Source organism: Bremia lactucae, linkage group LG6 (assembly GCF_004359215.1).
Source record: "Bremia lactucae strain SF5 linkage group LG6, whole genome shotgun sequence".
NCBI classification, from domain to species: domain Eukaryota; phylum Oomycota; class Peronosporomycetes; order Peronosporales; family Peronosporaceae; genus Bremia; species Bremia lactucae.
The window spans coordinates 6,090,343-6,105,249 of NC_090615.1; the positions used below are offsets into that span (position 1 = coordinate 6,090,343).

The following is a 14,907-nucleotide window of genomic DNA, read 5'->3' on the forward strand; positions in this document are numbered from 1 at the left end:
ACTGCTTAATATAATGGGTTGCCCCATTACACTTGGAATCCTGGATGACGCCATCAAATTCTCGCACGGATGGCTCCAAAAGTTTCAGCAACGGCACAAACTCCATGCTATCCGCATCCATGGGGAAAGCGGATCGGTTAATATGGAGGCTTTGAACGAGGCTCTTCCTGAGCTGAAGACGGTTATTACCGGGTATTCTCTCCGTTATGTGTACAACACGGATGGGACTGTTTGGTGTAGGTTTGCCTTTGTTCAGATGGATTACCCAGCTTTCACAGGACTTTCCTACAGCATACGACGATCGCACAGGCAGAGGTGGAGGGGCACCAAAAGGACAAGGTTAATTGATCTTCATTCGTCTTTCCACTTGGATAGAGGAACTGACACCTGTTATACAGACATGCATCGCCGTAGCTTTCACAGCGAATGCTGATGGGTATGATAAGCTCTAGCAATTCTTTATCGAACGAGCCAAAAAAGCGGTAATTCAATACAAAGACAGGAGTACAGTTGGATATGCGTTATTGACACAACGTGAAAGAATGGATGACCGGACAATTTTTTCAGGAATTGCTTTTCAATGTTGACAAAGCTATAAATGCATGTTTGCAACGTTGTGCCTATGGATTGGCCTGTTAATCTTGCAAACATCTGGCAAGTGCTTTAGGATCGAGGCAGGAAAGCCACCCTCTTGATCGACAATGTGCCATCCCACGTTGTGGACGACATGCAGCCGACCAACATCAAGGTTCAGTCCCTTCCACCCAACGCAACGTCAGCACGCTATGAATTGCGACGAACGCGGCGAGAATGGCAACATTTACAGAGTTGACCATGCGCTGGTCTCTTTCTGCCTGGACAGAGATTTCGGCCAGCACGATTTATAGCTGCTTCAACCACACCGGGCTGTCTGCAACGCCTGCCTCAGTTTTTCCATGCCAAAGGAGGAAGTCAAGATCATGGAAGGTGAGAAGAAAACTGAGAAGGAGGACCCGCTGATTCCAAAGTGCATTTGGTAGTGACAAGAGCATTGCAGAAAAGATTCCAAAGTGCATTTGGTAGTGACAAGAGCATTGCAGAAAAGATTCCAAAGTGCATTTGGTAGTAACGAGAGCATTGCAAAAAATATTCCAAAGTGCATTTGGTAGTGACGAGAGCATTGCAGAAAAAATTCCAGAGTGCATTTGGTAGTGACGAGAGCATTGCTGAAAATATTCCAAAGTGCATTTGGTAGTGACGAGAGCATTGCAGAAAAAAATATCATAGCCGAGTTCATACAACACGAAATCGACGCGGCCCGAGAGAAAGCACTCTTGCTTCACCAGTAAGGCTCTCAACACGCGGAGGTGTAGAGAGAACAGGGTGCCCAACATTTGCAATTGTCGACGCTTCCGCGTCAACCCTTAAGCTTAACGATAGAAATCTCTAAGTTTAAGGCTGCCAAAGGCGACCCCATTCTGAGATGGTTCGTCGAATTAGACGACGCCGTAAAAGCTCGCCGCATCAATTCGATGCACAAAAGTGTACTCGATGGGAAGACGGGTTTTACGTCCCAATTCTGCGAGTCTTTGAAGACAAACCCTCTGTATAAACATTTATCAAATTTAAAAAATGTCTTTCCTGAATTAATTCCCTGCAAGTTGCATAAGGATAAAGGCACTCGACACAAAGTCGACTACCTTGCTTGATCTGTCCCAGGAAACCCATCGTTCTGCCAACACCACACCAATCCACCCTTGATGCTTGGCTTAAATAGGTTTCCTCCTACGTTTTTAAAATAATTCTCCCTCTATAAACTTTATCGGGCTTCTCGGCTATTAGTTATGAGTTGGCGACCATAGAACGACCACGGTGGACGTCACATACTATATTTTAGCGGAAGTTATAAGTTTTCGGGGACTAAGTTATCATAGGGAGGATTGTACACTGACCGAACATTTCACATATCCAAAACGGACTTCTTTATGAAATAATCTAATTTTTTAAAGTAAATTAGGTCAATAAGCGTCCCTTTAAATTCAAACCTAAAAATTAACAATAGAGAGAGAAGTGTAACAAAAAGTTGTCGTTTTAAAAATGTTTTAACACTTTTCGTAAAAGCACAACGATGAAGGCTGTTAAATGTAAACTAAAAATAGCTTGATCTACATCTCAAATTTATTTTAGGATATTATAATATAAATCATAATTAAATAGTATAGTATCTTCATATTTCTGTTTGATTGTTAAAATTTCATGTCTTACAATTGCTGTTGCCACCCAGCAAAAGCACTCGTGACGTTATTTGACTCGAACGAGCTTCTCAATGGCGACCACGTGCAATGAGAAATTGCCATTTTTTATAATTGAACTATCTACGATGCCGCTGGCAGCATTAAGAGCGAGCATGTACAATAGCAGCTGGCTACAGAAGATAACAATGGGGGTGCGATGCAGGGGGTAGATTTTTACCCTTCATGCGCTTACGTGAGGCAATAGCGTACGTTATGGTACCATTTTCTTCAGATGGCCAGAATGCAATGTTATGAATTCTAATGTTAAGCGTTTTGTTTGCTGGAGATTTCAAGTCAAGCGAAAGTATTGAACGAGCGCCCCATAATTGGAGTTTCTACGCAACGGATCACTGTACCTTTAGGCACTGGCAGCCTGATAAGTTTACGAATATCACGAATTTGAGGTCTGATGACTCGTCAGCGGATCGTCTCAAGATTCATAAAGAGTTGGACTCATAAGTCACTTAAACTTGTGGATAGCAAACAATTAGAGACCCTTGAAAACAATTTTGACATATTGCATTCATGATGATGCTCTTAGCAATCTTGAGCTCTTTCGAGGTATGTTCCTCGCGAAGCCTCTTGTTTGCGAATCATTCTTAAGCTCGACTTTTCAGGAAAAAAGAAACTTTTCAGCATAAGGCGGAACTCGGGCAGAGCGTGCTTGTCGTAACATGAAACGTTCAGTGGGAAATGCCCTCTTAATCAACCATTTCCTTCTTTTTATAATGGTCTTGATGCAACGGTCAAACTCCTGGACCTCCTTGTTGCGGATTGCCTTTTCCATTGATAGTCTAGTTTAATACTTGGCCATTCTAGGGCATCACTCCTTTTGGGCACCATCACCATCCGAGCCCGCATCAGGTACTTAAAAACAGCAACACGTGCTGGCTGAGAAATGAAAGAGCCGCTATATTTTTATATACAGCTAAAAAGAACTATTTGCATGGATCGGACGGGATACTTATTTTCACCCGTGCATTATCGCATGTCAACGGCCACTGGGTTCTTCTACCTCCTACGCTCGAAGCTGTGACAACTAGAATAGATAAAGTTTAGAAAGGCTGCACATCTTTGTTGTCACCTAATTGCCTAGTGTAGTTCTGATTACTTAACGTGGGACGAAGAAATCACGCCTGCCTCAGCAAAGGGTTGCAGTCATACAAGAGTAGAATCGAATGCGTACCAGCTGTCTTGAAGTATAACATCCCGAGAGTAAACTCTTAGCGTTTATTGTGATCGGCAAATTTGAGGCTGACGCGTGTTACTAGCTCATGGGAAGTAATTTATCGGTTGGATGCATTAAATCGATTGTGGTTTAGTAACGACTCTTTCACTCAAGATGATCTCAACATTAAGAGACAACTCACGCAGATTTTGTAAAAGGTATGGCTTTTTACAGGTTACTAAAAGCTGTAAGGCACTGCTTACGTTCATGATCAGAAAAGGCGGGAAACTGTTGCATATCCCGATGCGAGATCTTTAATGTCGGCGGGCGCAGCTGAAGTAGGTGGAGCGACGATAAAAACCCAGCCTGAAGAGAATACTGTAGGTACTGTCGTTGGGTTCATAGAAAGCTCTCCGCGTCGTATCTTCCTTGACCTTATATATAGCACAAGTCTCCGCACAGTGGAATTTAATAAATTGGAGAAATTAGCAGTCAAGTTTTAATAAATCTTTGGCAACATGGCGAGCTTTTGCATTTGCCTTGATGAAACCTTCCTGAGTTGCACTCTCAGCAAGGTGACTGTTTGTCGAGACAATTTTTTACGTGACAATGTTTCCTATCTACAAAGTTTTGCGGGCAATATTTTTGTCTCGTAGGTCTCGAGACAAGGGTTGATAAATTAATTATCTCGATTTCTATCTGTAATTTAGTAAACTACTTAAGACTTGTCAGAAAATACGACTTTTCGTTTAGCGTAAGCAGGATAAACAATATTCCATACAGGAATTCTGGAATCCTCGTATATTTCATAAAGGGTTGCCACTATCGTTATAAAACATGCAAAATCTGCGACATAGAATAACGACCGTCATCAGCAGTGTACATAACATGGCGCATCTTTTACTTTTTTATATTGGCTTCCGGCTTTGTATGAATACTTTGACTATAAACAGAATATCTCCATCATGCCCCGGCAACGGCGCTTGTCCGCAATAAGTGTGTCCAAGCCACTTGCCTCGCAAATATTATCCTTTAAAGTGCTCCTAGTACGATCGTTGCCAGTCCTACCCTTTACACAAACGGGCAAGTACGCAAAAAAGCTCTTTTTCTTACAGAAGCCTCTGTAATTGTAAAGTCGTCGTCGGAGAGTCCCTACTATACTAACATGCCACTGGGCTTTTTTCGGATTCTTGTCGCCAGAAAAGGAATCCTTGAGCTCCCGTACACCGCTCCTTCTCGTGCTTTTTCGATGTGAATCGCACCGCATCTATTGACTTGCGCCGTATCTATATATATAGTTAGCCCCAGCTGTTGCAAACGCCTTTTTTGACGCACATCGTTTGTACGCATGTATGGTTCCGCTTTCTCATTGCGACCGGTAAAATTCCTTCTGACGTGTCTCGAGTCTAGAAATAGCATTGTATTCTTCATTCTGCCGAGCTGCCCACACGTAAAGGTCCTTGACGCGCTCGATTCCATCCCCTCTCAACGTCGCGTATGCCCGTCAACTTGGAAATCTCTTCTTCGAAGAGATTCTATCGACGTTATGGCGGCGGTCGTTTGCCGTACAAAGTCTCGGCACTTCTCGCTTCTCTTTTCCTGGCAATCGACCACGTGCATGGTCAACTATCGTCAACGTCTTTGCGTCTTTTGAAAACCACACTACCACAAGTACAAAATCACGAGCCACTTCACCGTGCTTTGGCACAAAAGAAAGAAATTAGCAGCTACATTTGCAACAATAAAGACTCGTTCTTGGGCGTGGGCAACACCGAGTGTTTGAATGAAAACCTCGACACGGCAATCTTTCTCTTGTCCGTCATCATTCTCGTATCGCTCTTCTTGGATCGACTCGTACATCACATTCGAGCGGCTATCAAGTGTCCCCAACTCGCATTAATTGTCGACCGTATTTTCGAAGAAGTCATGATCTTGGGGTTCATTTCAATGGTGATTTTTACAATCAATACAAGTGGTGCCATCGATTCCCTTGATCTCAATGACCTTACGGCATACGAACAGCTTCATTTTTACGAATTCTTTCACTACATTGTCTTTCTCACAGTCGTCTACTTTATTGCAATTGTACTTTTACTCTTATTCATTGGAACCGTGGCCCCGAAACTCGTGTGGGAGATCCAGCAACAACACGCCGACCATCGACGGGAAAGTATAAGTGACATTCACGACGATACGTACGCGTCACGACGTCCGAGTGATCGCGATGAACGACAGTCGCAATCCCGCGAGTCACGTGTTCGTAAATTCAGCTTCTATAGCTCTGGTAGTACTTACTTAGACGACAGTGAACAAACGGGGACGACTCCGCACGACGACTACGAGGACACTGCACGTGGTGTCCAACCTTCGCGTGTCCATCGAAGTGTTCGAACCCCCACACGACCACGTTCGGGATCTGGCATGGACCTTGTTATGGGGTCCCTCGCCTATAGTCTTCTCTTGCAACGATATCAAAGTGAAGGTTGGTGGGCGCATCTCAATGTCTGTCGGCAATGGAATCTCTATAAAAGCTTTGAAATTCTTGCGTACAATATTTGTCAAAATCGAAGTGGGTATATTTACAAAAACCCCAAAGAGATGCAACGACTCTTTGGCGTCGAACCCCCTCTTGAACGTTCATTGGAAGACGATCAAAGTGACGACTCCAACGACGACGACGAACCCATGACGTATGCGCGGTATCATATTCTGTGTATGCGGAATTTATTGTACCATATGACGAATATCCCTCTTCGTGTCTTTGTGGTTTTGATTGTTTTGTGTCTTTTACCATCAATTTTTCCCGATCAAGACCATTGGATTTTTTTGTCGGTGGGGATTTTTTTACTGTTTTTAAACGTACTTATTTTTGTCAAAGTGCTTCAAATTCTACGTGGAATTGTCGACGATCGTCTTCATATTATCACGTCGAGAGAGATTCAATCACGGCTGACCCATGTTTCAAAGAAACCACGTCCGCGTCATCGCTTACGTGGATCCGTGGATGATGATATTGACGAGGAAAATGACGTCGTGGACGATCGACGTCGCAAAGCATTGATGCGGTTTAAAACCGCCGCACTTGCGGTACGTGCGTTGATTCGAATGCAAATGTCGGCACTCTGTCATCGGCAGTTGCATCATCATAACGACCGGTTTTGGTTCCAAAGTCCCAAGTTCTTATTGCGACTTTTTCAATTGGCTACCATTGGTCAAGCGTTCTACTTGGTATGGCTCTCACTGGTGGAGATCAATAGTGTTCGGGATTCGTCCCCGGGTGAAGGAGGGGGTCCCGAGTTTCTTGTGATTATGATTGTGTTACCTATCTTGGCACTTTTTGTAATTACGCCCCTTACGATGCCAAGTCTCGTGCTCGTCATGAGTTTAACTGGCATTTACGTCGAATTGAATGCCAAGAACCAGAAAGGTACGAGTCATACAAAGAAACACAATACGCCCAAGGACTTAGAAACGCACATTCAGACACATACACGATTGATTCGTCGCTCCTTCTTGCGGAGTAGTCACAGTGAGCACGGAGGAGGTGGCTATCGAACACCCAATACCCCACCATTGGAACCTCGTCGATCGTCTCTAGCGCCAGAGATGGCTCCACCATCACAACAAAACTTGGTCCCGTCGCCTTCCGAAATGTTTCTTCGCGTGTACGACTCCCCCGCGAATGCTCGTCGACATTCGTACCGTGCTGGAGCTTCTATTGGCCGTGATCACCCGCTTGGTCGTTGGAAAAGCAACAGTCGATCGGGTGACAGCTTCTGCAGTGCTTCTGGCGAGGATAATGAACGCAATTCGTTTAATCTTGCGGCCTTTCAACTCATGAGTAGTCCCATGACGACGACCAATGAAGAGTATTTTCCTCCGACGTCTGGCAATTCGTTTAGTAGCACCACGAGCAGTGCGTACAAGAGCCCGCGAGATTCGAAAATGGACAAGAATTCTTCGATTCCATCAAAAAGTTGGAGTCAAGCAAACGTCGCACCTGATATACAGGGTTACAATGAACGGGAGAGCTTGCATGAACAGGGGATGACGCCTCGGGATCCGTCTTTTAAAAGCTTTTGCTCGAAATACGGCGGCTACCCCGATGCGTAGGCATCGTCGGCCTTTTTACGAAAACTGTTGTTACGGAAGCTCGAATTTAATCTCTTTTTGTTTAAAACTAATTACATTTGAAGAAAAATCAACAAAGTCGCGCGAGTTCTGCGAAATCGCAAAACAAGTCATTAAAAACTAGCTTTTGAGAATGAAAATAATTGTTTTTTTTTTCCGACAATAACTTTATTTGTTTCTTAAAGCAAAAGCACCGATTGTACCCTGGTATAAAAGAGGTCAAACCTCTCGGAGTAACCTATCTAGATTTGAAGTGCTTTGTCTAGGCCACTGCGCTTCCACTTGTCAAAGTCATTGACCCGAGCGGTTTGTAAGCGTATTTCGGTCGAAGAGCACGTCTTTCTTCCTAAAACGTATAATTAACGATACGTAAGAATGTAATACAATTGACAACGAAATCGTAACCTTACCATTGATACGTATTCGTCGGCGTATACAAGACCCAAGTCATTCTTGATGGTCGTCGATACTGTTGTATCAAAGACATTGGAGTGGTTAAGACCTGGAGGAGTAATTACGTGTTGACTTGCATAGCCAGGAGGTGGAAGATTTCTTGGCCATTGCTGTGGTGCACCAGCAAAAGGTGAAAACGCTGGTGGTACGAGCATGTGAGGAGGCGGTATACCACCCCCAGGAAACCCTCTTGGCGGAGGAGGTCGCATCGACATCCCGACACCAGGAGAGGCCACTCCACCTGGAAATTGCATTGAAGGAGGCGGTCGACCACCCATAAATGGCATACCTCGACCGGGATAAGCGCCCATTAAAGGTACGTCCACCCGCAGCTTCTTCGAGGTACCTCCAGCAGCATCTGCATCGCAATGAGTACTTTAAAACCCGTATAAAGGTTCACACACTGTCTTACGCTCACCTGGGACGCCTTCCATGCCGTAGACCTCGACATCCGCGCTTTCTTTACCAGGCTTGGCATTTGGAATGCTCTTGAGCGTCTCCTTATGCACCTGCTGCGTGTGAATGATCATTCCACTGATGGTACTGAGTTTCTTGTGGCAGGTAGGGCACTTAAAATGACGAGCTTTCTGATGAAGGATTAAAACCTTCTCATCATCAAAATTACGGTCACAATAGTAGCAAAAGATGCGTCGTGGCAGAGCGTCGCCGCCCGCACCACCTTCATCACGTCGCTTTTTCTTGCCCATACTTACCACTAGTGCGTTCACGAGGTTAAAAAAGGTAACTTTATGGTGTGGTACACGTACTTTTATAAACAATCACATATTAGTAGCATGACTTTTATCCATGGTGAGTATCTTGTTTGTGTGTCTAGGAAACATTTGCCGTAGTCCCGCGGCCGAGGCTGTACTGAAAGGTATTGTGGCTAGGAACGCGGGAAACGAGGTAGGCTCTTACCGCATTGACTCATGCGGAACAGGAGGAGGAAGTTCAAGCTGGTATAAAGCCGGCGGTTGGTCGTACCACGAGGGAGATGCGTCGGACTCGCGCATGATAAAAGAAGCCAAGAAACGCGGCTATATCATGACATCACGCTCGCGACCACTTACGAAACAGGACATCACTGACTTTGATTACATCGTATGCATGGACAATGCGAATAAGGTGGCAGTGTTCGAGGCTGCTGAAGCCTGGGGCGGCGTTTCGTGCGTTGACGTTGCGAAAAGCAAGATCTCGATGATGACTGATTATTGTATTACTTGCAAGGGCGCTACACGTGTGCCTGATCCATGGTACGAAGGTGGCTTTGACCGTGTGCTCGATCTATTAGAAGACGCTTGCCAAGGACTTTACAATCACTTGAGCAAGAAGTAGTCCAGATTGAAGTGTATTAGTTTTTTTTTTGGGTTATGCTTTGAATATGACTCAAAAAAGACTACAATGCAGTTAAATCGTAATAAATTTTTAAATACATATTTTTAATATAACCATAACTTTTTTGATTGTAAAATAATAATGAATAAATACCACCTAAAAACATACCCGAGTGATCGTATTTGAGAATTTTTATTCAGCAAATACTTTCCGATATTTAGTAAAGAAGGCTCTCAAATATAATAAGAGATTTCAGAAAAAGAAACAATTTTTGTCGGAAGAATGAGTTTCAACAGATAGCAAGACACTCTTCATTAGACCTTGCTTTTCTATCTACCTTTCTTCGAAGGAACGACCACATAGTCACGAACTGAAGTCACCGCCTTCCCTTCTTTCATCTTTTCCGTGCTCTATAATGATACAATCCAAATTTCAAAACATGACAACAAAACCATTCATTTCATGTTAAAAACACACGTCACACGCACCTTTTGCGTGAGAAACTTTTGTTTCAACGCTTCAACGGAAGTAGCGCGCTTATAATTGTCCTGAGCTTGTGCTTTCTGTTTCTTGCGCTTCTTTATTGCGTCTTTATCGCTCGGAGCCACCAACTCGGCCATCTTCTCCGCTTTTCGCTTCTGCAGCACCTGCGCTTTTTCTTCCTGTTTTTTCGCTTTTTTCAACGCCTTGCGCTCATGCTCTTTCATAAAGTACTCGCCACTCTCAATCTCTTGATCCACTTTACTAGCCGTCGGGGCCGGCGGAAATGGCGTGTAAACCTTCTTTTCCCGCACATTCTTGGGCTTTTTCGTCTGCACATTTTGCTTTTTAAAAGACGGTAAGAAACGTTCCCAATTCTCATCTTTCAGCTTTGGATCTTTTGCCAATTCACGCTTGATCATAAGACGTTTGACATTATAAATCGGATGGACATTTGCAAAACAGTCTTCCACGATCTTGCGGACGTTGCGTAACCCATGGTAACTCCCCATGGCGGATACTGTATTTCCTTGAACAAGCACATAGCAATTCGTAAGCAACTCAATGGCTTTAAGCGTTGCACCATCGGGGCCCACGAGACGCTGGCGGCGCTTGACAAAGCGCTCTCGGTTGCGAACGAGGCCGCCAATTTTGATAATATCCGATTGAATGTCATCGGCAAGGATTTTAACGGCCTGATTGACCGGAATACTTCGCGCAAGAAGCTTAATAAGGTCGCGTGCTTTCAGGACAATGTACGGATCCGACGTCTTGCGCGTCGTGCGCACGGTCATGCTGCCTTCGACGAGATTTAATTCACATGCAATTTTGTGCGCATCTAATGCTTTGGTGACAATTGGCCAGACTTCCCGGAGGTATTTTTCGCGATATTTCGGAAAAAGTGTGGCAAAAGAGCTTTCTTCGAGAAGACCAGGCATTTGGTTTTCGTGTTTGTTTCATCCGGGATCTCGTCGTGCCATGGATCAATCTTCCAGTGATCAATATCGTCGCTATCCCATGGCTTATCTTTTCGATGCTTCTTCGTGTCTTCTCGAGCCTCGGCTTCGACATGGTTGCGCGGCGCGGTGCCGTCAAATTGCTCCATAATTGTGAAAAGGTGTCAATTACACACCAGCCAATTTTAGGACTTTCTTTTGAACAAGTCACGCATACATTCCAAAAAGCTCATATTTGTGGGAACTCGGAATTGCCCAGTTTATGGGGAATGTTAGACACCATTTGACTACTTTTAGTATTTACGTGGTATTACTTATGAAAGGGTAGTGAAAAAAGTGGTCATTCTTAAGATGGGTTTCTTTTCTTTTAAACGTTACAAAGGTCTCCTCTCTTCGAAGATAATGTCAACATACCTAAAATCTCAATAAATTACGAAGGTTACCTTTTCTAAATATCAAAAAAGGTATTGTATCGCTCAAGAAACAAGGGCCATCACCAAGACAATCATAAGTAAACATTAAAGGTCACCACTCACCCCAATCATCTGTAGGCTTGACATGCAAGTCATTCACGCCATTATCCGTAAAAACCGACACACACGACGTTGGAGAACACAACACTTGTCCGTCTTCAAGCAAGTCATTCCGTACATAACCATTGGTATCAGCTCCAAGATGCTCGGCACTTTCCACGGCACTTTCATGAAATGGACGAAACATCTCAAGTTCCGCTTTACGCAGCGTGTTTTCGCTCTCCACTTTTGTTTGAGCGTTTTGATACCCTTCGTGAAACGCCTTTTCTCGCTCGACCTTCATACGTTGATCCAAATCGATTGTACCCGCTTCAAAACCCGCTTCATACGCTTCACAACTACGTATTTCAGCATGCGCAAGCGCTTCCGTTAATTGCGTTTGAAGCGTCTGTAGACGCGTCTGAAGTTTCTTATGATTCTTTAAAGTCCCTTTTAACGGATCAATACAAGTCGATAACTCTTGGATTCCTCCCGTTGCTTCGGCGTCACACTCTTGCCGTAACGACGTGAGTTCTGCTTGTACAAGATCGTTCAATTTCTTCATCTTGAATGCTCGTATTCGCCACAAATCCTTCTCGTTTGTCAATGCAGCAACAGCATTATTTCGTAAAGTCTTTTCATTCACTTTGATTGTTGCGATTTGCTCGTGTAATCCTTGTATTGTCGCTTCCAAGTCTTTGTTCTCGTATTGTAACGTCGCCAGGCGTTCATGATCTGCTACATTTGCCACAATATCCGTGTTTAAACGTATTAAATCGTCTTGGGCTTTTTGCTGGATACTCTCGACCATCACAAGACTCTCTTGTACGCCTTCGTGATATCCACGAGCTCTTGCTTCGTCTAATTGCATAACTAGAGCCGTCAATTTAGTCTCGTACGAAGCACATAATGTCTGAAGTTGTTGTTCCCAGTCTCTTTGCGTTTTCAACACTTGTTGATCAAAACTTTGTTTCATTTCTTCGAGTTGTTGATGGAAATCGCGTGCTTTTTGACGCCACTGCGACGCTGCGCGTCTCGCAGTATCCCTTTCAGCGCGCAATAGCCCCAATCCATCGGACTCATCTTCATGAAGTACGTGCTTTGCTTCCTCCTTGCAATTTTCTTCAGAGGATGTCCACGTACATTTCGACTCCAAGTCATGAATTGGTGCTTGACGAAAGAAATAGCGACACCAGAACTCGTCGTGGTTTAATGTAAGCGGGACTAACGTCTCGTATAATTCACGAATAGCGACTTGTTCGTCTACGGTGTGCTTAATTTCGTGCGCATGTTCGTCGACTGAAAAGAACGAGGCAAAGACTTTGTAATCGGCTAATTCTTCGTATAAAAGTTCGTCCACGGGTCCAGGAGGAGCGGATCCAATCGCACTGTGAAGTAAAGTCGAGGCTTCGTCCTGCACTGCCGATGCAAAGCTTTGTGCTTTCTCCTGGACGGTATTCACGTAGCCTGATGCATTTACCGAGGCATTCTTCGCCGCTTGTTCGAGGAATTGCCACATACTGGGCGTTCGAAAAATTAATCGTAATGGGCCGAGTGGTTTTAACCAATCCACGATGGGATATATTACGAGGACGATGTCGAAAAATAAACACACAGTCAAATCGACACAGAAGCAGCTTTTTTTTTATTTCCATTTCTCAGAAACGTAGAATAAATTGAATGTTGACCTAATTAATTCGAACTCGATAAAAGTTTCTCAAACCACAAATCACACATATTAAAATGCTTTCAAAACGACTTCAGGCACGGGAATATGTTCCAATCCAAATTGATCAAAGCCACTTCCTACCACTTCCAACCAACAACTCCCTAACTCGCTAAACGTCGTCGTTTCTTCGCCGACAAAACAAGCTCGTCTTGAGTATTCCCGTCCGTTTTCGTCCCTTCGTCAACCGGATTCTCACGTACATTTGTTTTCAAACGACTTGTACTAGTCGTATGAGAAGGACTCGACGGACGTAGCACTTGTCCAGCACCTGGAAGTGTCGAATTTGTTGGACCTCCTCCATTTAATTGCTTGGCTTGTTCTCGTCGAATCTTTTTCGTTTGATACTCATGAGATGGCGGAAGGTTTGTAATCGGTGGAATGCTCGTGGGATCGTCAGGTGCGTACGGACGTGCTTGAAAGTATTGCGCTTGCAAGCAATCTCCCGCCGTAAAACGCTGTTCCGGGTCCAAAACAAGCAACGCTTCAATCAATTCGAGCGCTCCTTTCGGTAAAATACGTTTTCGAGTCGTGGTTTCACGCATTAAGTACTCACGAAGACGCCGAGGTTTTGGTTTTTCTGGAACAAATGTACTGCTATGGGTTAAAAACTTGTAATCCGGCCACGACTCGGTTGTAGGGGTGCCACAAACGTCAAAAATCTTGGTTATTTGCTCAAGTTCCGACTTGCCTTGAAAAATGGGATGACCAATGTATAATTCAGCAAACACGCACCCAATACTCCACATGTCAATGCTTGCATCGTAGCTCGTGGCGCCAAGCAGGAGTTCCGGGGGCCGATACCACAACGTGACGACTTTATTTGTAAAGAGTTGATCGCCTCGCAAGGACCGAGCTAAGCCAAAGTCGGCAACTTTAAGCAAATGATCTCTTGTCATTAAAAGATTGGAACATTTGATATCCCTGGATACTTACGAAAACACATGTAAAAGAAAGGGTTCGAATGTGTTAGGAGCAAAATGGACGGCACGGACCGATGGATTATGTCAATAGAATGCATGTACTTCATAACGTCGAGTAATTGTTTCATGACGCACTTGATTTCTGTATCGTCGAAACTATTTGCCAGATTGAAAATTAATAAAAAAAGCTTCTGGTTTAGCTTCCTTCGTTTCGTATGTCACTTCATTAAGTATCCAAACGTACAAATGCTGACGATCCATAAGGCCCGTTAAATCATGTTCAAGGTATTCAAGTACCAAATAAATTGATCCTTGGCAATAATCAAGAGGTTCATCTTTTTCGGTAAACTCCGCTACAATGCACACAACTTATTGTAAAATGCTCTTGATTACTCCTCGCGAAGAAGGTAAAGTATGTACCATCGTCGTCATCAGTCTCGGATGATACGACAACTTCTTTCATATCGACAATATTGCGATGATTTAAGCACTTGAGGACTTTAATCTCCCGAATTGTCGTCACCGGGAGCTAATTTTCCAGCATCGATTTCATTGAGATTGATCGTTTTATAATAAAAAAGTGAACTCCATCACTCACGCCTTGAACTTCATTAAGACTACGGATCTTTTTAATCGCGACGATTTCCCCCGTGACCTTATCTTTGGCCATATACACTTGGCTATGCCATATCACAAACACGGATGCTTTTATTACGAAATTCTCGATACGGATAGGAAGTGAACGTCTCGTTTTAAAGAGAGACAGTAGTGACGTACCCATAAGTGCCAGCTCCAATACACTCTAGTTTCTCATACGCGTCCATCCCTCGGGTGCCCCACTGATGCTTAGGTAGGTGGAGACTCATGACGACGTTTAGATGACGCTTCTTAATAAGGAGTCGATTTGCAACCGTATTGATTTTATAAAGTACGATTATATTTATCCCGAA

At 44.0% G+C, this 14,907-nt stretch overlaps 8 protein-coding genes across 8 annotated transcripts; 3 read left to right on the forward strand and 5 right to left on the reverse strand.

Annotated features, from left to right (window-relative positions):
- Positions 1-2,359: 2,359 nt before the first annotated feature.
- Positions 2,360-2,732, forward strand: CCR75_000910 (uncharacterized protein; the record flags this gene model as incomplete). Its single annotated transcript, XM_067959015.1, has 2 exons — positions 2,360-2,425; positions 2,568-2,732. 2 exons carry the CDS (start codon positions 2,360-2,362, stop codon positions 2,730-2,732), a joined length of 231 nt encoding a protein of 76 aa, XP_067818170.1.
- Positions 2,733-4,938: 2,206 nt separating this feature from the next.
- On the forward strand, positions 4,939-7,554 carry CCR75_000909 (uncharacterized protein; the record flags this gene model as incomplete). The annotated part of the gene is made up of 1 exon (XM_067959014.1): positions 4,939-7,554. The coding sequence occupies one exon, from the start codon at positions 4,939-4,941 to the stop codon at positions 7,552-7,554; it is 2,616 nt and encodes an 871-aa protein (XP_067818516.1).
- A 161-nt stretch (positions 7,555-7,715) lies between these two features.
- On the reverse strand, positions 7,716-8,763 carry CCR75_000908 (uncharacterized protein). Its single transcript, XM_067959013.1, has 3 exons — positions 8,444-8,763; positions 7,983-8,383; positions 7,716-7,918 (listed from the first exon to the last, which is right to left on the reverse strand). Exons 1-3 carry the CDS (start codon positions 8,730-8,732, stop codon positions 7,835-7,837), a joined length of 774 nt encoding a protein of 257 aa, XP_067818515.1. The 5' UTR covers positions 8,733-8,763; the 3' UTR covers positions 7,716-7,834.
- A 69-nt stretch (positions 8,764-8,832) lies between these two features.
- CCR75_000907 (uncharacterized protein) lies at positions 8,833-9,360 on the forward strand (the record flags this gene model as incomplete). The annotated part of the gene is made up of 1 exon (XM_067959012.1): positions 8,833-9,360. The coding sequence occupies one exon, from the start codon at positions 8,833-8,835 to the stop codon at positions 9,358-9,360; it is 528 nt and encodes a 175-aa protein (XP_067818518.1).
- Positions 9,361-9,689: 329 nt separating this feature from the next.
- CCR75_000906 (uncharacterized protein) lies at positions 9,690-10,634 on the reverse strand (the record flags this gene model as incomplete). Its single annotated transcript, XM_067959011.1, has 2 exons — positions 9,690-9,770; positions 9,849-10,634. 2 exons carry the CDS (start codon positions 10,632-10,634, stop codon positions 9,690-9,692), a joined length of 867 nt encoding a protein of 288 aa, XP_067818517.1.
- Positions 10,635-10,678: 44 nt separating this feature from the next.
- Positions 10,679-10,945, reverse strand: CCR75_000905 (uncharacterized protein; the record flags this gene model as incomplete). Its single annotated transcript, XM_067959010.1, has 1 exon — positions 10,679-10,945. One exon carries the CDS (start codon positions 10,943-10,945, stop codon positions 10,679-10,681), a length of 267 nt encoding a protein of 88 aa, XP_067818520.1.
- Positions 10,946-11,321: 376 nt separating this feature from the next.
- CCR75_000904 (uncharacterized protein) lies at positions 11,322-12,827 on the reverse strand (the record flags this gene model as incomplete). The annotated part of the gene is made up of 1 exon (XM_067959009.1): positions 11,322-12,827. One exon carries the CDS (start codon positions 12,825-12,827, stop codon positions 11,322-11,324), a length of 1,506 nt encoding a protein of 501 aa, XP_067818519.1.
- Positions 12,828-12,934: 107 nt separating this feature from the next.
- On the reverse strand, positions 12,935-14,880 carry CCR75_000903 (uncharacterized protein). Its single transcript, XM_067959008.1, has 5 exons — positions 14,735-14,880; positions 14,556-14,637; positions 14,378-14,486; positions 14,202-14,310; positions 12,935-14,113 (listed from the first exon to the last, which is right to left on the reverse strand). The coding sequence occupies exons 1-5, from the start codon at positions 14,821-14,823 to the stop codon at positions 13,933-13,935; spliced, it is 570 nt and encodes a 189-aa protein (XP_067818522.1). The 5' UTR covers positions 14,824-14,880; the 3' UTR covers positions 12,935-13,932.
- Between the last annotated feature and the right edge of the window lie 27 nt (positions 14,881-14,907).